The sequence below is a fragment of the Panthera pardus genome, unplaced genomic scaffold (assembly GCF_024362965.1).
Source record: "Panthera pardus isolate Hobbes unplaced genomic scaffold, ASM2436296v1 HiC_scaffold_21, whole genome shotgun sequence".
NCBI lineage: Eukaryota > Metazoa > Chordata > Mammalia > Carnivora > Felidae > Panthera > Panthera pardus.
In genome coordinates, this window is record NW_026526777.1 from 69,563,117 (window position 1) to 69,586,279 (window position 23,163).

The 23,163-nt window shown below is 58.9% G+C and overlaps 1 protein-coding gene across 2 annotated transcripts in view; it reads right to left on the reverse strand.

Annotated features, from left to right (window-relative positions):
• The window catches only part of CAPN2 (calpain 2), a 38,305-nt gene extending 25,370 nt beyond the window's left edge, over positions 1-12,935 (reverse strand). The window contains exons 1-2 of one of the 2 annotated variants that reach the window (XM_053909470.1): positions 12,528-12,935; positions 8,418-8,487 (exon numbers count right to left, since the gene is read on the reverse strand). In XM_053909470.1, coding sequence (XP_053765445.1) covers positions 8,418-8,487; positions 12,528-12,764 — 307 coding nt within the window. In that variant the 5' untranslated portion in view covers positions 12,765-12,935. The remainder of the gene's footprint in view (positions 1-8,417; positions 8,488-12,527) is intronic. The other variant, XM_053909471.1, reaches the window with a different exon arrangement.
• Between the last annotated feature and the right edge of the window lie 10,228 nt (positions 12,936-23,163).

Consider the following 23,163-nt stretch of genomic DNA (forward strand, 5'->3'; position numbering starts at 1 on the left):
CCTGTCTTCACAAACTGAAGGTATTTCTGGATGACTGTTGTATGTGTCCTTTGACATAAACGCTAGGGATGTTTTGACGCCCTCAACGGATTAGCTGGTCATGTTATCCCTTAGAGTAAGGAGAAAAATAGCTTACTATCGTTCTTCTAAATGAAAATTATTTCCGGTCGAGGCCTCCCGTAAGAACTGGTCAACCGTCGGCAAGAACAGCTAATCAGTTCGCCTCCTCCTGGGCCCCCAACGTGTATCCTGTTGAGAAGTTACCAGGTATTCCTTGAGAAAGGGTTCCTGCGGTCAAGTGCATTTCCACAGGACGGGCAAAGCTAACCAGATCAAGAGTGGAGGCTGCTTAGAGCTTTCCGGTAATTCTATGGGGTCAGGGGAGAGGGGTGCAATGCATTTCCCACGTCTCCGACCCCGGAACCTTCTGGCTTGCTTGGGGAGGGCGCGTCGGCTGCCGGCCCACCCGGGCAGGGTCCCTGGACCGGGCCCCTCAGAACCAGCTCCTCCTGGGGGTCCGGCGAGGCTCCCCCGTGGCAGTCTGGCATCGGCCCGAAAGGCAGGGGCCTCCTCCGGCAGCTAAGGTCCTTCTGACCCCACCTGCGTCTCCTCTCTGGATGGTGACACCAACTTCTTTCCGGATCGTCTTTTCTTCACTGTTTTTCTCTACGGGGTTTACCGTGTGCACTACGGGGAGGGGTTGGGCCCCACTGAGGCGAGGCATGTGCAAATGCTGGCACATTCCGTCCACTTGGTCTAAAGCTGTGACTCACCCTCTCATCCTGGGAGCCCGATGCCCGCCCCGGTCTGTGCAGCGCCCCGGCCGTGGGCAGGGACAAGTGTCAGAGCCGGGTCACTACGGGTCCTTGAACACGCTGGCTGCCGGCCACATCCATCGTTAATGGAGCAGACAAGGCCGTGCCTGGAGGGCTAGACAGACTAGCCCTTCCCACATCCAGGTTCCCGCCCCCCCACACCCAGCTGCACCCCTGCCCGGCCTGTTCTGTCCTGGGAGACACTCGACTGGTACAGGCCTGAGAGGCCTCTCTGGCCCGCTTCCTGCCCTAGAAGCCCACCCAGGTGCCCCAACAGCCCGGGCTCAGTCAGGCAGGAGCTGCCCACAGGCGCCTGCACCCTCTTCCTGAACACAGCATAAGACAGTCCTCGCCCTGCTCGGAGACCGGACCTGAGTAGCGCCCTGGAGAGCGAGGGGGTCCGAGTCCAGGCCAGGGGCAGCTAGAAGGCCAGCATTCTAGAAATCACCGGGGCAGGGTGCAGGGCCTCAAGGCTGACTTGTCCTTCACTTAGGTGGACAGAGACCCTCCCCTCCCCAGCAGGGACCTCTGGGTCCCCTCACAGGTGTGTGTGCTCCAGGCTGTGTGCGCACCTGTTCCCTCAAGCAGCTGACCTCACTGGAACCTTCTGTCACCTCCCATCGCCTGCCTTCACTGGAACCTTCCGTCACCTTCCGTCACTGGAACTTCCCTCACCTGCCCTCACTGGAACCTTCCTTCACCTTCCCTCACCTGCGCTCTCCGGAACCTTCCCTCACCTGTGTCACCCCTGGAGGTACCTGGGCAGACTCCACCCTCCCCGGTTCCCGTCTGGTTCTGGTTCTGGCTCTCGGCTGCCCTGTCTGCCCACTCTGCCTGGGTGTGTCCTTCCAGCGTGGCCCCCGCACACCCTGTTCCACGCTGGGCCTTCAGGAACCCCCGACGGCCGGGGTGGGGGGCGGGGACCCAGGTGGGACGAGCGCAGGCTGCGGGCTAAGAAGACCGGATTTGAAGCCCGCCCCGCTCGTGGTGTATGAACCCGGGGACATGTCTCCCTTTCTCTGACCCCAGGTTTTCTCGGCCATGCAGGCGGATAGGGAAGCCGAGGTCCATGGGGGGGGGGCTTCAGAGATGAACCCCAAATGCTCTGCGTGAAGGTGAAATGTGACCACACGCCTTCTTCTGGCGGAAGGACCGCAAACGGGAGACGTCTCCGAGGCCGGGGTCTGTGGCCCTGGAAGGGGTGACAGCTGACAATGGGGGTGGGCTTGGGGGGGCCCCTTACAGAACACAACCGCCCCTGCCCCTGCGGGTGGATGACCACGTTCTCCCCATGTGACTTGCCGTGGGTTTTCAGAGGGATTTTTACCCACGAATTTTGTGCCTAAGGCAGAGAGACTTCCTGTACTCATTTATTCACGTGTCTGAGGACTATTTGGTGACCGTCTCTCTGGCCCACCCTCAGGCACCTGCTCCTGGGCTCCAGGGAACCCCTTCCTCCTAACTTGCCTGGGAAAAGTGGGACTGGTTGTGTCTCTGGGTCCTTGGGCACAGCCGCCTCGCCCTCTGGACCCCGACAAAGGCTTGACTGTGTCCAGGGGGGCTCACCCGCCTCCAGGCACCCCCCCATTCCCCACACAGGCCGCGCCCAGGACACGGCCTCCCCGGTTGCCTTATGAATGGCTCCTTCAAGGCCCTTCTGAAAAGGTGAATTCAGACATAGCCGTGTCAGTACATTTCCAGGGCTGTGCTCCCCGGGCCTTCGCCCTTGTCCTGAAGGGCAGCTTGGTGCACGACCGAGGTCACCTGGGGCCCCCTGCGGGGCACGGACAGAGGTTACTAACACCTGCGGCTGCCGGGAGTTTCTCCCAGCGGGGAGCACGGTGATACGTCTGGGTGCTCCCTCTCTGCCCCTGCCATCAGCCCTTCCCTCCGCAAGCAGGAAACTGAGGCACAGAGTCCAGGAGACGCTGGGCTTTTGTCCCCCGTCCCAGCTGTGGGTCCTCACGTCCCAGCACGGCTGCTGTGGCCTGTCCCCAGAGAACGGAAGATTCGTGAGGGCAGGGCCCGTGTCACCGTGAGCACATATGTGTCCGTGTCCATGATGCACACATGCGGCACGCGCACACACGCACACACGCACACACACACACACACACACACGCACACACCAAAAACGAAGACCGAGGAAGCTCTTCATCTCCGACAGAGCAGACAGCCCAAGGCCAGCCCGCTGCCTCCAGGAAGCCCTCCCAGCCTCAGCACGCCCCACGGTTGCTTCTCTCAGGGCCTGTGGGACCTGCCTATATGGTTCACCCCCAGGGGCGTGGTCACCAACTCCCCTCCCCCACCCGAGGGAATCCATCTGGATGCTTTTCTGACCGTCAGCTTTGGGTGGGGGGCTGGCGCATCTAGTGGGTGGTGGCACAGCCCCCACGAGCACCCGGCCCCCACCGTCCACGGCCCTGAGGCCGGGGAGCCCTGCCCTGCCTCCCGTCCTGCTTGACCCGGGGCTCACTGCCTCGGTGTTTTTCCTTTGCTTTCCGTGGTGACGGCGACGTAAACACCAAACAGACCAAGATGCCGAGGCTGCTTCCGCCCACACTTGACCCTGCAGACACACGTGTGGTTAACAGTGTCCAGCAGCTGGGAGACCCCGCCCCCAGGTCACCCCGGAGCTTCTCCACAGGAGGTGCACACCCTGCCAGGGGCCCAGGCCTTGAGATGGTGGCTGATGAGTCACTGGGGGCGTCCCTTCTGTGACGGTTTCATGCCGAGAGCAGCCCAGAAGAGGGAAGAGGGTAGCCGCAAACTGGAATTCCCCCCCCCCAGACGACACTCAATCACTTCTCATTTACATCCACGGCTGTGGGGAGGGGACACCCCTCGGGTCCCCTCTTACTCCCACCTGTCAGCCTTGGTTAACCAGCTGGCAGCCAGCAGCCAGTGACCCCTCCCTTCCCCTGCTGGAGCAGGGCCCTAAAAGGAGGCGGGGGGGGGGGGGGTGGGGAGAGCTGAAGACACAGCCCTGAAGTTCCCAGCCTCACTCTGCACTTGCCTGGATCAGGGACGCTCGGAAGGGAGGCCCTGCCGCCCAGACCAGGAGGAAGAAGCCACCAGGTGCCTGTTTCCTCTGCGGTCCCAGCTCGTGGACCCACGCCCCTCCTCCCCCGTCCCTGCTGCCCCCATGGCCCACAGCGGGGATCCCCTCACTTCCAGAGCCCCTGCGGGCCCTCGCAGCAAAGAACGGGGACAGAGCCTCCGGTGGGGGGGGGGGGGGGGGCGGCCAGGTCACATGACAAAGCGGCCCACGAAGCACGGGTCCTTCCCTCTGATGCGGCCCCCCGGCCAGATGGAGAAACCGAGTCGCACAGCTACACGCGCCGCCCCCAGCCTCACCTGAGCTGCTCGTCCCTGAAGACAACCTCCAACCTGCAGCTTCTAAGGCCCATGCCACGCGCCCGTCGGCATTGCCTAGTGTCACCTCAGCCCCGTGGCGTTCGCGGATGAGGACAACGGAGGCCTGAAGACCCCGGGATTCGCCCAAAGCGAGAGCCGAGTGGCCGAGCCGAGGCCACGCTCTGCCTGACGCACACGCACATGCTCACTCCTGACCCCGCTAGTCACACCTGTTGCGTGGCTCTGGGGGGGACGCACAGGCCTGCGGGGACCGTCCTGCCCGAGGGCAAGGGACGGGAGGCTGGACCCCGACACGGCCCGCTGCGCCACCCCCGGGGTAGCTGCGACGCACACGAGGCTCCTGGCAGTTACACTTGGAAAATTAAACCCAGCTCCTCGCCTGCATTAGTCCCTCCTCAGGGGCTCCCAAGTGGCTCACGGCACAGAGTGCAGACACGGACCCCGTCCTTCAGCGTTGGAGTGCACCCGCTGGCCAGGCGCCGGACGCCGTGTGGACCACCCTCAGCCCGACGCTCCCTCGCCCGCACTGCCGCTGCGTGGACACTGGTGGGGTGATCCGAGCCAGGCTCCTGGGACCGCGGAGCAGGGACGTTACTGTCACGGACACGGGCTGAGCCCCGTGGCGGGTGTGGGAGGGACTGGGGTCCGCCAGCAGAGGGTAGCATCCTCTCAGTGTCACAAGTAGCGGGACCTCAGGAAAACGGATCCAAGGGAGCACCCCACAAAGGCCCAGTCACTGTGCCGGCAGGGGGCAGGGGAACCCCATAAAGTCCTCTTGGGCACTCTGGGGCCTCCGCTGCAAGCGTGTGCAGCGAGGGGGCGGGAGATCAGGAGCCCTGCTGTGTGGTGGGCCCGGCTGGGCAGCCAGGGCAGGACAGGGACCCCCCCCACCGCTCCTGCCGAACAGCAGGCCTAGTGCTCCAGACTTCCCGGCGGCAGGAAGGGATCTGGGAGCACACGGGAAGCAAGGCCCTGATGGAGCGTTTACAGCTGGCAGGGGGGCGGTGGGAGGAAATGACTCACGGGCGCCTCACATTTGCTCCGAGAGCGAGAGCGGAGGGGCCCCGTGGGGCGGAGGACGCGCCAGCCGAGAAGCACAAGGGAAGGCACTTACTTTCTCCCTCAAAGCAGCTGACACTTAGTTCTTAGTCCTTTTTTCTTTTTTTTTTGAGAGAGAGAGAGAGCTCGAGTGTGGGGGAGAGGCAGAGAGAGAGGGAGAGAGAGGGAGGGAGGGAGGGAGGGAGGGAGGGAGGGAGACAGACAGAGGGAATCCCAAGCAGGTTCCATGCTGTCAGCATGGAGCCCGACTTGGGGCTCGAACCCATGAACCCTGAGATCACGACCTGAGCCAAAATCAAGACTCGGACACTTAACCGACTGAGCCCCCCCAGGAGCCCCAGTCCCAGTCCTTTTTGTTTTTAAACTACACGCATTAGTTTTTAAAAAGGCACCTGCAAATTCAATACAGGGCGTCCTGCGACACCCTACAGCCCCCTACAACGTCCTGCAACATCCATGCAAAGCAAGGAGAATCTGAACCTGCCACCTGGAAGAGCCAAGCTGACGTGAGTCGACACATCACGTGGTCGCTGAATGGGATCCCGGCTCAGAGTCAGGACGTGAATCTAAAGAAAGTACAGACTTTGCTTAACGATGACAGATATTGACGTAACAAGCGCAGGGACCGTGAGGTGGGGGTGGGGGGAATGGAATTCTCTACTATCTTCCCAATTCTTCTGTGAATCTACAACTGCACTGAAAAATAAAGCCTATTACGTTTCTTAAAAGGCACCTATCATACGAATGACTTTTGAAAACTATCATTTAAATCATCTAGGGGCGCCTGGGTGGCTCGGTCGGTTGGGCGTCCGACTTCGGCTCAGGTCACCATCTCGCGGTTCGTGGGTTCGAGCCCCGCGTCGGGCTCCGGGCTGACAGCTCGGGGCCTGGAGCCTGTTTCGGATTCTGTGTCTCCCTCTCTCTCTGTCCTTCCCCTGCTTGTGCTCTGTCCCTCTCTCTCTCTCTCTCAAAAATAAACATTAACAAAATTTACCTAAAACTGCTTTCCGATACTTACTAGTGGTCAAGTTTGGGGGGGGGGGTTGCATGTGTGTCTTCATCTCAGGGCATCTCTGAGGCCACACCATTTGCCCCGTTTCCCCCCATTTTTATTTATTTTTTATTTTTTATTTTATTTTATTTTTTTTAATGTTTATTTATTTTTGAGACAGAGAGAGACAGAGCATGAACGGGGGGAGGGGCAGAGAGAGAAGGAGACACAGAATCGGAAGCAGGCTCCAGGCTCTGAGCCATCAGCCCAGAGCCTGACGCGGGGCTCGAACTCACGAACTGTGAGATCATGACCTGAGCTGAAGTCAGACGCTCAACCGACTGAGCCACCCAGGCGCCCCTCCCCCCATTTTGAGAAGAGACGGAGGTTCCGAGTGACGACGCGCCTACGATCTAAGAGGGGACCCCTGGCTGCCACCTCTGTTCGTGTGACCAGGTGCCGCTGCCACAGCGCCCCCTTCCAGATGCTTCCGAGCCTGCTGGCACGTGGCGACAGTGACCACCCCGTGCCCAGAGTCAGGGCGAGAGCTCCGTCAACCACATGTCACAGATGGTCATCGAACCAGGAGCCTCCGAGAGGAAGGCTAAGACAGCCAGACGGCGACACGGCGTGAGACAGCTCAGGAAGGACACGCCAGCAGGGGCGTTCTAAGCGGGCTTATCACGCGCGGTTTTGTTTCCGTTCGATCCACTCCAGGGCCTTCACCCCAGGAACGTGAGCTCCGCCGGCTCCTTTCCAGAAGCCCAGTGCTAGTTAAACAAGGTTTAAATCCTGCAACCGTTGCAATTTGGCCCTTAAGGTGTCCTAACACTCCGCGGGCCAGTGTGGGGTGCGGGCCGGTGTGGGGTGGGGGCCGGTGTGGAGGGGGGCCGGTGTGGAGCGAGGGCCAGCTGCGTGTGACAGGCCAGGTGTGACAGCTGCCATGTGTGTGTCCTGATCTCCCAAACCCCAGGGTTGGCCAAGGCTTCTGCCAACTTGCGGGCCTGTTACGTCCCATCGCTCGAGGAGAGGCTTCTATCTTCTGGCGAGGGGGGGAGGGGGTGGAAAGGAACGAGGGGGGAGGATGGGGGAGGATTCCCGCAGGTAAGAATGTGCTCGGGCATCTCAGGCATCTGCACACACGCACAGGCCAGGCTCGGACCGGCTGGCCGGGTTCTCGAAGAGGCATTTCCCGTGGGGCTCCTGGGGCGCCCAGCCTGACGATTCACACAGCTGCCCTGACCCCCGGCAGGGCCCGGAACTTTCCAGGCCCTCTTGCACAAGTCTAGCCCAGGGCCTAACGCGACGGCCCCGGGGTCAGACCGTCTGCGCCCGTGGGCCAGACCCCCAGCTCCCCGGGCCTCAACGTCCTCGCCTATACACCGGGAATAATCACAGGGCCGTGGGGACTTTGCTGTCACAGCTCAGCGTCTGGCACCCGGTACTCACTCGGGACACATGGCTGCTCCTGCTTTGGGCACCAGGGCCTGTGCTAAGCGGGCCAGGAGAGGAGGTGCAGTTCAGGTCAGTTTTGCTCCCGACGGAGCCGCGTAGGGGGCAGGCTGAAGCCGGTAGGGGACACAGGTCTACGGGAGCGGACATCCGCCATTTACCACGAGCGGATTCTGTGAGCATCTTAGACAACTGTCCAGACCCCTCCACAGACTCGGGAGTTTCCCACCGACGCGGGACGCGGCGAGCCCTCCGCCTCAGACCCGCGCCCACCTGCCTGCTGTACGTGTGCACGTCGCACCCACCAAGGCCGCCTCCCGCTGTCGTGATGCCACAGCGAGCAGAGGACGCCCTGGGGCCTGAACTTCCTGCAGCAGACGGCGTCCTCTTCCCTCGCACTGAGTCCCCATCCAGGTCCCTGAGCCCGGAGACCAGAGTCGTCCCCTGGCCCTCAGCCCGCAGCCCGCCATGTCACAGGCCCCGAGCAAGGCTGTCCCCAGGGGGTGGAGGCCAACACCCCAACAGCAGCCCAGAGCAGGGGGCACAGGGGGCCTCGGGGCACACTGGCGCATCTGTGAGCCTCGGCGTGGACCCCTGGGCGGGGGGAGGGGGAGAAATTCCAGGAAGCTTCTGGAAATGGAAATCACCGGGTTTCCTGAGAGGGGAGGGAAGGTGGGGCCTCGCAGACAGGACCCCGCAGCCCCTTCAGATGCCTCACTTACCCAGGGCTCCTTGGCAGATGTCTGTGCGGGTGGCTCCTCCAACAATAAACTCGGGGTCGTCGCAGATCTCCTGGGAACGAGACCCACAAGGTGCCATCAAGCCGCCAGCACACGCTTTTGCGGTCAGGACACCTCGGTTCCCGGTGGGCGCAGCAGGCGCCTTCCCCCCTTCCGCTCCCCCCTCGGAGAAGTTCTGCAGTTATAGACAGACCACCCTGGGTCCTTATCATTCCCCTGCTCCGTGGAACCCCAGCGCTCGTGTCGCCACGCCCGGGGCCACGATGCCACCTCTCTGCCACGTGTGGAGTCCCTTCAGCCTCCGGAGCTGCCCCGCCAGCCACACCAGCCCCCCTCCTCTGTCCCTGCACCTCTCCCCGCCCAACTCTCTGTTTCGCCTCAGACCACATTTCATGACTCACTGCCGCCTCCTCCAGGAAGCCCTCCTTCACCGCCCAGCCCTGGCTCATCTCCGGGATTCTGGGCCCCAGCGCACTTGTACTCTGCGGTTTGGTGTTTAGTTGTGCCCTGTCTGGTGGTGCTGCTGGGTATGTGCAGGGGAACTTTCTAGCCTTCTGAATTCATTCACGGGGCCAGGACACTTGCAGCATCCACGTCCTGTGAACCTGCCGTAGAGCAGGGCTGCGTGTGGCGCTTTATCTCACGGAGCCCCTCCAGGAACACAGACGGGCGCGTCCCCATTCTGCAGGTGAGGACGCAGGCGAAGGAGATAAAACCACGGAGAACAATGTGTGGGAAGTTACAGCGAGCGCTCTGTGACAGAGGGCACCGGGATTTGAACTCACGGGCACACAGCCAGCTCGTTCTGCTCCGGAGCTCCTCTAACTGATTAGCAACAAGTCTCTGAGGGCGTTCAGGCCTCGGGATTATCCCGCAAGTGGCCTGGTGGGAGCCACTGTTGAACCGTTCTGGTCCCTCCTGCCGCCCTCCCTCGGTGTTTCCGGATTCTGAAGCGCTCACCCCACCCCAGAGCCACAGAGGAAGCCGGGGCATAAATCAGGGTTCTCATCAGCTCCGGCAAACCCGGTTTGCAAGGGCTCCACCCCACGGCCCCCGGAGCGCCCCTCCGGTCAAGCAGGAGCCTTTCCCGGGTGTGCCCCAGTCCGGCCCCCGCCCTGCAGCCGAAATCTATAGCAAAGCACATTCCTTTCGTGCCCAGGTCGGTCTGTTTCGGGGGACGGACAGTGAGAACGAGCTTCTGCCGAGGCGAGCTCCCCGCCAGCCGAGCACCCCTGCAGCAGACTAACCTGCACACGGGGCTCCCGCCGCTGTTCCTCCGTGTGCCGGGTGCCTAACCCCGATGGATTTTTCCAGGGGGCTGCAGGGGCAGCCCTGTCAAAGAAGGCTCCAGGGGTGCTTAGAAAACTGACCTTGTGCCCAGCATGGGGGCACTGGATTCAACACGGCTGTGACAGTCCCAGGGGGGCGGCTGAGGGTGTGGGGTCTGGATTTACACCACCGGGGTCGGAACCCAGGCCCTGCCACTTTCGTGGGTTCTAGGACTCTGGCAAGTTCCTTCCCCTCCTTCGGCCTCAGTTTCCTCATCCGTAAAATGGGGACGGTGTGACAAGTATGCTGAGACGCCTCTGTAAGAGCTCCACAGACATCACCTGTTATTATTATCAGGGGAGGACAAGTTGCTGATCCTCCCGGAGCCCAGAGGCAGGAGAAGCAGGTTTGAGGCGGTGTAAGCGAGTCCTGAACCTCTCGGGGAGGTTTGTGCTCAGGGAACAATGGGACTCACGCCTGTCCTAGCTGTGGTTTCCTGCCTGCGTAACTGCAGCCCCCTCCCCAGCCCGTGAGCTCCAGGCCTGGGAAGGAGCACACCCTCTGCCCTCCTGCGCTGACCCCTCCCTGCTCTCCCTTCCTGGGGACCCTGTTCCCCCACCTCCTCCTCTCTGCCTGTCTCCCGTCCCTTCCTCCTCCTTGACTCAGCACAGAGGTCGTTCTCACCTGCCACAGCCTCTCAACCCCCAAATCCGGCCCTGCCCACCACTAACCTGTCCCCTTCCACAGACACCCTCAGAATGTAGCTGGGACACTCCCCCCTTGGAGGCCATAGCAGCCAGGCGCTGCACCCCTTCCCACGGCACTTGCCCTGTTAAAGTCACCAATGACCTTGCTCGTGTCCAAATCCGGGGGCCATTTTGTCTCCCCTGCTTGACCCCAACCACGGCGGTGCTGGAGAAGTTAGGGCGGAGGCAGAGGGCAGTTGCAAGCCGAGGGCTCTGCACACCCACAGACTGGACAGCCTCCTGGTTCCACCCCGGACACCCGTGAGAGCACATATTAACTTTTGCAGGCCCCCATTTCTTCAACCACAGAATGGGACCGTAACAGCCTTCCCTAAGCAAGGGTCCTGAAATGGCTCCAGGCCTCTTTCCTGTCTGGAAGCCCTATAGGCATTTCCACCTGCCCCTAAAGTCGAAAGAGGCAGAAACTATAGGCACTGTGCCTGGTACACAGTAGGTACTCAGTTAATGCTTACGGAATGAACGCAGGAGTTAAGTGAAGGAGTGCGTAAACGCACTTTGTAAACTGTGAGTGAAGCGCTATGCTAATGCCAGGGGAATGCGCTCTCTTCTCGACCACTTCCACAACTATAATTTCAGAGGAAGCTCGTTACACTCCTGCATTCATTCACTCACTCATTCCGCGAAGAATCGCCATCTCTCTGTTCACGGACATATTCCAAACACTGGAGACAGAGCCCGGCATTGAATATGTGCTCCGTAAATATTGCTGGATGGGTGAATGGATGTTGCAAAGAGCATTAGCCCTGCTGGGCTCTGGGGTGTATCGGTGAATGATACACATGCTGGCCCCCTGGTCCCCCCAGTTCAGTAGGAAGGACCATAATATGCAACTGTCTCTCTAAATTGTGAAAATACCTGAGGGAAGTCCACAGGGCTCAGTGATGAATAACAAAAGATAAAGAGAGATAAATAAAGAGAAAAACATTTAGGCAACATGTTTCCTTTTAGATGAAGAAATGGAGGCGGAGAGGGTAAATGGTTCAGGCAGGGTCACCCCTCAGGTGACAGAGAATGAACTCAGGGTCCGGGGCATTCCTACAGCACTTGCGGCCTATGGGGGGCGGGGGGTTTGGGGTACCAGGAGGTGACCTGGGAGGTACAGAGGAGTGGTCGCAGGGCAGCAACCTTACTCTCCAGTCAGGAATCTAGAGGCTGGATCCTTGTTTAGGTCTGGTGGGGGAAGCCCATGAAGTCTGCAGAGGTGCAGGTGGCAGGGAATCCAAGGCCAGCTGGGGTTGGGGGGGCGGGGGGGGGGGCGCGACCACATCAGAGGGCAAGCTGTCCCAAGGCCTGCCAGGGCAGGAGGTACAGGACAAGGGAGCTTAGAGGGGCCCCGAGCTTCCCCAGGGACGATTGTGGGCCAGGCAATGAGGAGGAACATTTGGCCCTTGCTGCACCACCCCAGCCCTTCCTTAATCATCAGGGTAAATATTTGGCCGCGGTCTGGCCAGCTCCCATCTGGAAAACTAAACAGGGAACTCTGATTGGACACATGTAACCACCACGCATGAGACAGTCCTCACTCACAAAGGCCCCAGGCTGTGGATCCCGCCCTCCCCGAAGCAGACCGAAGCAGACCGAAGCAGACCGAAGCAGAGTTGGAGCCCCCCTTTTCCTGGTCACATACTGCCTGCCTCCCAGCTCCCTCCTTTCCCCGCAGCCCCTCCTCCCGCCATCTCCCCACGGGACTCCGATTAGTTTCCTCGGGACCCCCTGACGTCACCGCGACTTTCCGTGGAGTCCGAAGGCGGCTCCCCGGTTGGGCCTGCTAACCGCGCTGGAGGGCAGGGCGCGCCGGACCGGCCGGGGCAGCGCCGGGGCGGGGAGGGGCCGGGCCGCGGGGCGGACGCGCGGGCGCCGAGTAACGGGGAGGGGCGCGCTCCCGGCGGCCGGCGCAGGCCCTCGGCCGGAGGCCTGGACCCCGCACCCCGGACCCCCTGTCCCGCCCCCCGGACTCCTCCCCGGACTCCCTGCCCCCTTGGACTCCTCCCCGGACCCGCGCACCCCTCCCATGCCCCCGAGTTCCCCCCACCGCGCACCCCGCCGTGCCGCCTACCGTGGGCCGCTTCCACACGATGCCCTGCGTCTTGCTGGAGTAGGGTCCCAGCTCCTTGAAGCCCAGGGAAGAAGGGATGGCCGGGAAGGAGGGGTCCTGGAAGAGCGTCCCGGCCTCCAGGCACTCGTCCCGCAGCGCCTCGTAGTCCTGGTTGAGGTACTTGATGGCCTTTTCGTGCGAGCCCAGCCCGTCGGCCGCCTCTCGGTCCTTCGCCAGCTTGGCCGCGATGCCGGCCATGGTGGGGGTCTGGGCAGGGGCGCGGCGAGCGAGGGCCGGTTCTGCAGGGGCGCGGCGAGCGAGGGCGAGCCTGTGTCTGCAGGGGCGCGGCCGGGCCCGGTGCGCTGCGGCTGGACTGCGGTCTGCAGCTCTGCAGGCTGTGATTCCCCCAGCGGGAGGCGCCCCCTCCCGGCGGGGTGTGGCCTCGGCGCCGCGGGGTGTGGCCTCCGGGAGGGGTGTGGCCTCGGCGCCGCGGGGTGTGGCCTCCGGGCGGGAGTGTGGCCTCGGCGCCGGCGCCGTGGGCGGGGGTGTGGCCTTCAGGAGGGATGTGGCCTCGGCGCCGCGGGGCGTGGCCTCCCGGTGGGGGTGTGGTCTCCCGGCGCGGAGCACGGTTGGGGCGGGGGTGCCTCCCCGCGGGGGTGACCTCGGCGCCGTGGGTGGGGTCCGCCACCTGCTGCCGGACCTATAGCTCACTCCGCACCCCCAGGGCAGTAAGGAGGGGGGGGGACTAGATTCGCTGCCATCAGTTAGTCCCCGACTTTGTGCCAGACACTGTCCCAGCGGCTGTGCAGAGGTCACCTCGTGGGAGCCTCGCAGCGACGCCCTGGTCTCACAGGTGCGAGCGCCCGGCCCACCCACTACCACTGTCGCACACCTGGCCACCGGCAGCACCGGGTTCCAAGGCCTCCAGGCCTGTGATGATCACGGGCAGGGCTGCCGGGCTGGCAAATACAGACATCTTCGCAGGTGAATTCGAATTTCAGGTTAACACCAGTATTTTTTTAGTGTAAGTGTGCCCCAGATACTGCAGGGACGTACTTACACTAAAAGGCTCAGTGGGTGGAGCGTGGGGGCTCTTGATCTTGGGGTCATGAGTTCGAGCTCCACGTGGAGAGTTGGTGATACAGATTACTAAAACACAGGTAATGGTTGTTTGTTGAAACTCACACTGAATGGGGGGCTTGTGTCAATACTGGCAGAGTGTTCGGAGAACAGTGTAGGGTGTCCGGTCCTGGGACAGAGCTGGGACGGCGCGGGTTGTCCAGTCCTGGGACAGAGCACAGACAGTGCCGGGTGACCGGTCAGGGACAGAGCGTGGATTGGCAGCTCCCCGGGGGGACTGGGTGGCCCAGGCCTGCATGTCCTGCATCTCCCTGGCACTGATAGGCAGGTGTCTGTGTGTCAGTGGGAAAAGGGGTGGATTAGCCCTCAGTTACCCTGTCCACCCTATCCTACGGGCCATGTGACCTTGTCTGGAAGACTTTTTATTTATTTGTTTGTTTGTTTTAATTTCATTATTTTTTTAAAGCTTAGTTATTTATTTTGACAGAGACTGAGTGAGCCTGAGAACAGGGGAGGGCAGAGAGAGAGGGAGAGAGAGAATCTCAAGCAGGTCAGCACAGAGCCCGACGCGGGGCTCGAACTCACAAATCGTAAGACCATGATCTGAGCTGAAATCAAGAGTCGGACGCTTCACCGACTGAGCCACCAGGCGCCCCTCAATCCTGCATTCCTAACTGGCTTCTCTTTTAGTTTCTCCTTTGAACTATTAAAAAACAAAAAACAAAAAACACCTACTAGTTCCCTCCTTCTTTAATGAGTTAAATAAAATCTTGGACATATGTTCATCTTATATTTTCATGGGAGTCATTATTTTATTTTAAGAAAGTATCTTTTAACACACTTGTGCGCAGGCCTCAGTGTTAACTTCCTGTTTACAGGTGTCATGGGGAGTAGGGGGCGTCTTCATTCCGTGTCCTCCACAGAGGGAACAGGGACCAGCAGGGCTTAATGGGGTGCAGGTTTTAATTTAACATAAAAAAGCCTGCACACTGGCCCCCACCGGTGAACGGACTGCCTTGTGACCCTGGGTACAGCCGCACTGGGGTGCTCCCAGGATGGGGGGGGTCCCCGACTTTGCGGCACATCAGAACCACATGAAAGCATGTGGTTACAAATGCAGACTCCAGGCCTGCCACCCCCAGATGCTGATTCCATAGGAAGTGCTAAGGCTTTGATGGTTGAGGACCAGCAAGGTGGGGCTGTGGGGTCAAGGACAGGCCACCCCAGAATGTGCCCCTGTGGCAGAGTGATTATTCCAGAGAAACACCGGGCCCAAGGGCCTTCAGACCCTCCTCCTTTCAGTGGAAACAAACCCCCACGTGAAAAATACCCTTCCTGCTGTAACAAGTGAAAAGACACACCCTCATCACCAGAGATGGGGCCTTGAGCGCCGAGAAAGCGGTGGAAACAAACCTGCTGACTTTCTTACTCGTCCATGACCTCAGCCCAAACTGCAGAGAATTCCATACTGGTTAAAGCTCACAAACCCCTGTTTTCCTTAACCTGTCAATTCCTCACAAACTTCTCGTCTCTTTGTCTACACCGTGTAAAATCTGCCTGACTTGGTCATCTCTTGGGTCCCAGTTTCATTACTGGGCCTCTGTGCGTGTGTTCTGTGCGTGTGTGAAGCAGCTTTGGGCCTTTCCTCTGTTGATCCGTTCCGTGTAAATTGAATTCCTTTTTTTTTTTAATGTTTAATTTTTTAGAGAGAAAGAGAGACAGAGTGTGAGAGGGGGGAGAGGCGGAGAGAGAGGGAATCACAGAATCCGAAGCAGGCTCCAGGCTCCGAGCTGTCAGCACAGAGCCTGACGCTGGGCGGGCTCGAACTCACAGACTGTGAGATCACGACCAGAGCCGAAGTCGGATGCGTAACCGACTGACCCACCCAGGTGCCCCTCAGGGAGATTAGTATCTAAATGCAAAAATCTTCCCATAAGGAGGGTAAGTATCAACCATTTGCCATGTGAGCAGTGAAACTTACCAAACACCTTTCTTTCTCCCTTCTTCTCCTTCTCCTTCTCCTTCTCCTTCTCCTTCTCCTTCTCCTTCTCCTTCTCCTTCTCCTTCTTCTTTTTAGTGTTTATTTTTGAGAGAGAGCGAGCGCATGAGCAGGGGAGGAGCAGAAAGTGAGGGAGACACAGAATCCGAAGCAGGCTCCAGGCTCCGAGCTGTCAGCACAGAGCCTGACGCGGGGCTCGAACTCACGGACTGTGAGATCATGGGCTGAAGTCAGATATTTAACTGACTGAGCAACAATCCCAGTGCCCCCATGTAAATTGATTTCTTAGTCCAGCCGAGGACTTGGAGGGAGGAGGAAGAATTCCCCCTCCCCAAAAGGGCCCTGCCGCTGGGGGAGGGGGTGCTGCCACTGGGTGGGGGCCTTGCTGCTGGGGGGCAGGTGACCTCTGAAACACTTTCTAGCCAAACACCGCATGGCCTGAGGGCTCGCTGGCAGGTGGCCTGACCCAGCCTGGAGGTTTATTTCCAACATCATCAGGTACTGGTTTCTTCTTGGCGTCAAAGCCAGCACTGGCTTGTTCTCGAGGCTGTTTCCGTAGGGAGTGGCTGCATTCTGAAGGAACTCTCTCTGCCCCTCAACATCTTTTGGAGACTGCCTGTTGCTTTTCACTTACTAAATTTCCCCGGAGAGGCGGGAGCCTAGGATTTGGGAATCCCATTTTGCCACCTGGAGTATTTATTCAGATTCAAGAACTGAGCCCTTGGGGTGCCCGGCGGGCGGGGTTAGTCAGGGGAGCTAACTCTTGATCTCAGGGTGGGGAGTTCGAGCCTCACACTGGGTGTAGAGGTGACTTTAAAAATAAGGCCTTAAAAAAAAAAGGAAAGAAAAGAAAAAGAACTTAGCCCTTTGCACCAAACGCTTTAGGAGCGGAGTCACCGGGCACCCCTTTCTATGGAGTGACCCTACATTTGAGGGTTTGGGTTTGTATTCGCCAGTATCGTCCCTGTCCCCCATCGATGGCCAGGTGCTGCTGCCTGCCTTGGATGACACGGGGCCACCGGTGTTGGCTTCCAGCTCGTAGGTTTAAGGAGAACACAGGAAGCTGTTAACTTGCTTACCGTCTGACTTCTGATTTCCCCTGGGCCCCCCGGATTTCCTCCTGGCCCCAGGCTCTTGGGAGAAGACCTGTCCACCTGGCCAGTGTGACAGAGCAACCAGGGGCACTCACGCTCCTGCCAGACTCCTGGAGGCCAGCTGAGCCCCGGGGGATGCGGTTCCTCCCGGCCTGGCCTGCACTGCTCGTCCTCTACCCGACCCAGGACCCGGACCCAGGACCCAGGACCCGGACCCAGGACCCAGGACCACCAGCTGGCCACCCATCAGCCTCCAGGCCTCTGCACACAGGGCTGTCCTCACAGAAGACCTTCGCTGTCCTGAGGGACTCAGATTTATTTCAGACGCGTACAACAATTACTGCCCCCCCCACTGGACAAGCGACAGTTTTTAAAACCTGAACAAACAGCGTTCTTTATATTTTCGGAGCCTCTCACGCGACGCTGTCTCACCGGATCCGGCAAAATCCCATCTCTTTCGGACCATACAATCCCTCGCACAGGAACACACACACCCTAGGGCCTCGCCCTGGAGAACCTTCCTGCCATGACTCACCCAGGCCTGGGCAGTGGGTGAGTCACAGAGGCTAGGATCACCCCAAGCGGGTGGGGCCCCGGCTTTGAGGGCCAGCCGTGTGTGTGTGTGTGTGTGTGTGTGTGTGTGTGTGTGTGTGAGAGAGAGAGACACACAGAGACACGGAGAGAAATGGAGACCGTGTGTGTGTATCAGAGACAGAGACAGGGAGAGACGTGTATTTGGAAGGGAACACATTCTTCCCCACAATCACGGGCAGGGAAGGGGTCGGTGGGGTGTGGTCTTCTAGGCCAGCCTATCGGGGCCTCTCTGCTCCGGCGACTGGAATGTTCTGGTCCTTGCGAGACACCATCACCGATGCCTCAGGAAGACGTGATAAGAAGGAAGTGCGCCGGGTTTCAGTTAGCGCGGGGGAAGGGGTCTTGTGTATTTGTGGGTTTGTCCGCTGGGGTCTGTGGTTGAGCAGAGGGCTGGCTCACACACACACACACACACACACACACACACACACACACGCACCCCACCCGCCATCCACTCACCTGCTGGCGGACTCTGGGGCTGCCTCCACATCCCGACTGTTGTAAAGAATGTGGCCGAGAGCACGGGGGGGTGGGGGGGGGGGGAGCAGGTGTCTTTCCGGGTTAGCATTTTCCTTTTCCTTCCCTGGGCAAACCCTCACAACAACCCTATGACACAGGTCTTGTTACGTTTTCCACATTTGCAGATGAGGAAACTGAGGCACCCAGCGGTTCAGTGCCTTCCCCGGGGGCACCGGGCGGGTGCTGAGTGTCGCCTTCGGGAACCTCGGCCCTGAACGCGGGCATGTGGTGTGCTGGGCCAGTGGGGGGTGGGGGGGAGGACGAACCCTCTTGGCTGCCACCCTCCGCACTGTGCAAGCCGCAGTGGCCACGGTCAGCCATGGGGTCCCCGACCCTAGGTCCAACCCCGGCTTCTCACTGTCCCTCTCCAGCCCGGCTCAGCCTGCGTCCTGTGTACATGATCGGGCGCTTCCTGCCTCGCAGCCCACCCGGCCTGCACCTCCTGCTCCCAGCCTCCCACCTCCCATCACCGCCGAGTGTAAACGCAGTCAGTGCTCGCCCAGAATAGCCGGGTACTTCCCCTGGCCCTGGCCCCGCCCGAGGCCTCTGTCTCCTCTGGAGGCTAGTCCCCCCCTCCCTCTGTCTCTCCCACCCCCCCCCCCGCCCCCCGCACCTTACACACACAGATTTATTGTTTATTTATTTTTTATTTTTTACTTTTTTTATTTAAAAAAAAATTGTTTTTAACGTTTATTTATTTTTGAGACAGGGAGAGACAGCATGAACGGGGGAGGGTCAGAGAGAGAGGGAGACACAGAATCTGAAACAGGCTCCAGGCTCTGAGCTGTCAGCACAGAGCCTGACGCGGGGCTCGAACTCAAGGACCGCAAGATCATGACCTGAGCCCAAGTCGGATGCTTAACCGACTAAGCCACCCAGACGCCCCAGATTTATTGTTTAGAATACTAATGTGAGTTTCCAGGCACAGCTAGTGGTGCCCAAGTCAGTCTCCACACGATTTATGATTTAATCTCGGTGGGGTTTAAAGCCTGGAAAGCCGTTTCTTTGCGTCGGTCCCTCGTACCGATTGGGTCAGCGCCAGGGCCCAGCCCAGGCGGTCACTGCCTGAGTGTCGGGCTCTTCCTTGGCCCCGAGAGAGGCTCTGCCCAGCAGTTCCCGGGAGAGAACACGAGACCCTGCCCGGGGCCAAATAAGGGAATATTACAAAAGGGGCCTCCCCGTCGAGTCTGGGTGTGAGTCACTTCTGAGCCATGTGGCCACACAGTGTCTGACTCAGAGATTCTCCAGCTCTTAGCAGAGGTGGAGGAGGAGGGCTGGACCATCTCCTTGTCCAACCCCCGCGGATGGGGAGCCGAGGCCAGAGCAGAAGGTCCGGCAGCCCCAGGGGAGCGCGCGGGCCTGGGTCCGGACACACAGAGCGGCTACGCCCAGCCTCTGTCCCTGTGCCTCTGACCCAGCTGGGGACACCTCTGCTTCCTGACTCACACTCAGAGGGGAGTGTCTGGGAGGGATTTCCTTCCGCCCCAGCAGTCCAGAAACTGCTCCAAAATGCAAGTCATGGCAAGACAGGGATGCTCCCTAAGCAAGACGGGGGTGCTCCCTAATGCAAATTCTGTGGTGTGGATTTACTATAAATCCAAAAGCACAATAAGGAACAATTAGAACTATAACCTCGGCACTTTCTGTGACTTCTCTGCTCCCGCCTGCCACACGTGTCTGTGAGTCCGATTCCCTGCTGGCCTGAAAGTGCCCCAACTGGACGGACTTTCTTTGTGGCCTCGTGGTCCTGGCGTAGCGCCTGACCGTGGGCCCCAGGATCCCCGAGGCAGAGCCCGCTGGTGTGTTCAGGGTTCGCGTCCTTGGCCCAGGGTGGGGGAGGTGCAGCTTGGGGCCCCGCGTCCCGTTGAAGGGTCTCCCAGTTGACAGCCTTGAGGAGCTCTGATTGAATGCCCACCACGAATGTTCCCACCCTCTGTGTTTAGGGTGAGGGGTGCACCCTCTTCCTCAGAGAACCGGAAGATCTGTCCCCTAGGGTGGGGTGACCTGTGCTTGGGACAAAAGTGAGACAAGGCCCTGCTAGCATTTCCTGCCGCCTTCCTCCTCCTCCTCTGTCAGCGTCAGCGGCTGGGCTGGCTGGCCCTTCCTTCAGGCGCTGGTACAGGGCTGGGGAGTCTGCTCAGGATGCACAGCACCCCCCCCCCCGCCCACTTCTACCCCAGGATCATTTCCAAGCCAACAGAGTAACTCAGGGACTCCCCAGGCCTGTTGGGAATTCATGAGTGGGGTTGGGGAGGGGGTGAGGATTGTGCTGGTGTGAGGGGCCAGGGGAGGACAGACGTGAAGCCTGGAGGTAGGGACAGACTGCGTCCCCTAGGGCTTGTAAGGGCAGTGAGGGAGTCAAAGGAGGGTTGGCGGGGGAGGGTCGTCGAAGGAGGGGTGGGGGTGGCTCCTGGCTGCAGGGGGCAGGGGTCTGGGCGGAGATGCATCCCCGCCCTGCAGGAATGCTGCACCGAAGGCCCCTTCCTGGAAGCAGAGCTCTGGGCAGGGACTGTGGCCTCCCAGCCCTCCTTCCCGGGTCCTGCTGGAATAGGACTGATGGGCTGGAAGACAGCTGTCCCCACGGATCCTCCCCCCCCCCCGGCTGTCCTCACAACGGATCCCAGGCTACGGGCTCCCTGGTGAGGAGACACCCCCTCCCCACCCTTTTGGGCAGCCGGATGGTTGGTTGGAGCCTCAGAGTCCTAACAGCCCCGGAGATTTCCCGAACGACAAACCTGAGCCTGGGGTGACCCTTCACACCCAGGAGCTGCTCTCCTTCCCGGCCTGCGGGGCGTAACCACCTGGCCGGGGCGTCCTCGGCGCCTCGTCGGCTCCACCGTGCGGCCGAGCGCAGCATTGTGGCTTCAGAGCCGGAGAAACCCCAGTTGAGCAGCGAAAGGCTTTGGATACGTTTCAGTATAAACAACTGAAATGGAGAAAGTGGCGGGGTGGGGGTGGGGGGGCCACAGAGGCAGATTGTAAAGCCCTCTGGTGGGATCCCGCCCCGCCCCTTTGTCTCCTCTCTAATCTGTCTGTGTCTGTGTCTGTCTCTGTCTGCCTATCTATCCAGATATCTGTTAGCTACTATCTATCTATCTATCTATCTATCTATCTGCTATCTATCGATCTACTATCTATCTAGATATCTGTTATCTACTATCTATCTATCATCTATCATCTGTGTATCTATCTATCAATATAATCTACTATCTATCTGTCTATCATCCATCTGTCTCTATCCATCTTCTATCTATCCATCTATCTATCGATCGATCTATCTTTCATCCATCCGTCTTCCTCTCTCTCTTCTATCTACCCGACCATCACCTATCACCTGTTTACCGATCCGTTGATCTGACCATCCATCCACCTGTCTGTGTAATGTGTGGTCACGTGCAGCTCTGGGCTTCAGCCGTGAACAGGACTCAGGCCTGGGCTCACAGAGGATCTAGGTGGCCGTGATTAGCCCTGATCATTGCTGTGGTGGGAAGTGCCTACTGAGGACCCCCACTCAGACTTGGGGAGACTTGGAAGGTTCCAGTGAGGAAGTCATAACCAAGCAGAGGCCCAGAGCTGGCTCAGCACCTGTGAGGTGGGCGGGCGACGGGAGAGGCCGCCGAGGAGAGTGGACATGTCTGGACAAGTCCAGACCGTGAGAACAGGGCTTCAGCCAACACTTTTAACTTGAGTGTGGCAATCGGCTTTTGGGGCAGGAGGGCTGGGTGCCCGCCAGCCCGGTGGTGGACACATCTGTGTGCTCCCCAGCTAACAGGCCCACCCGAGGATTTCTGTTTTTGTTTATTTATTTATTTATTTATTTATTTATTTATTTTAACATTTTATTTATTTTTGAGACAGAGAGAGACAGAGCATGAACAGGGGACGGTGAGAGAGAGAGGGAGACACAGAATCTGAAACAGGCTCCAGGCTCTGAGCTGTCAGCACAGAGCCCGACGCGGGGCTCGAACTCACGGACTGCGAGATCATGACCTGAGCTGAAGTCGGATGCTTAACCAACTGAGCCACCCAGGCGCCCCAGGATTTCTGTTTTTAAATGATAGTTTTATTCATTCATTTATTCACTCATAAGTAATCTCTATGCCCAACGTGGGGCTTGAACTCACAACCCCAAGATCCAGAGTCGCATGCTCTACTGACTGAGCCAGCCAGGCACCCCGGATTTTCTTATCCTTTAGGAAAATGTAATTTTGTTTGACTTGTTATACACCATTGAATAGGGCCCCGACTCTATAAGGTTATACGTTAGCATGTAGGCTTTTGTCTGGTGCTGATGCAAATAATTCCTTTCAGGTAAAAAATACGAGAACAAAGTCTCCCAACCAAGGTTGTCCCTTCCTTGTCCTGTATGACATTAGCCAGTTTTGTGTATATCCTGGAAGTCCTGTTTTAACATTCTTTATTCCAAGCTAGGATATTTAGCCTAATATTAATATTTAATTTAAGCAGCTTTATCATCCTGCTGGTTCCCTGTTAATTAGGTAAATAAATTGTAGAAACCTTAGGTAAATAAATGCAAGCTAACTTTATATTTATGAAAGTGAATTCAAAGTTATCTTGTTGTCACGTGAGTTCACGTTGACCCTTGATTCCAAATGAAGACCATGTGCCTTGTTTTAAAGTTCCCTCTCTCCTGGGTGCCTGGCTGGTTCAGGTGGTTGGGTGTCTGACTTCAGCTCAGGTCATGATCTCACGGTCTGTGAGTTCGAGCCCCGCGTCGGGCTCTGTGCTGACAGCTCAGAGCCTGGAGCCTGCTTCCGATTCTGCGTCTCCCTCTCTCTCTGCCCCTCCCCCATTCGCACTCTGTCTCTCTCTCTCTCAAAAATAAATAAACATTACAAAAAATAAAGTTCCGTCTCTCTGCATTTGTAACGCTCTTCTCCAGCCATGAGAACGTGACTTCCAACATTCTTAATGGATTTCCCCATTTTCTTTCTCCAGGGACGCCCGGAAAGTAGTTTGCAATTGCTGGCCCATGCTACTGTGCAAATCAAACTAGTAGCCAGTGTTCAATATTTGTTCACAGTTCTTGTGGGTTTACTGAGGACACAAGGTCAGAATGCTGCAGGCAAAGCCTCTTGGATTAGTTCTTTCCCCGCTGTCTGTAGAGCCTGTGTCTGAGGCTTGCGGGTATTAGGACAGGCAGCAAAATGGACGGCAGGATGGATGGCAGGACAGACAGCAGGACAGACCACAGGATGGACGTCAGGACAGATGGCAGGATGGACAGCAGGACAGACAGCAGGACAGCTGTCACAATGGATGCCAGGACGGATGTACGACGGATGTAGGACGGATGTCAGGATGGACGGCAGGACGGATGGCAGGAAGGATGTCAGGACCGAAGGCAGGA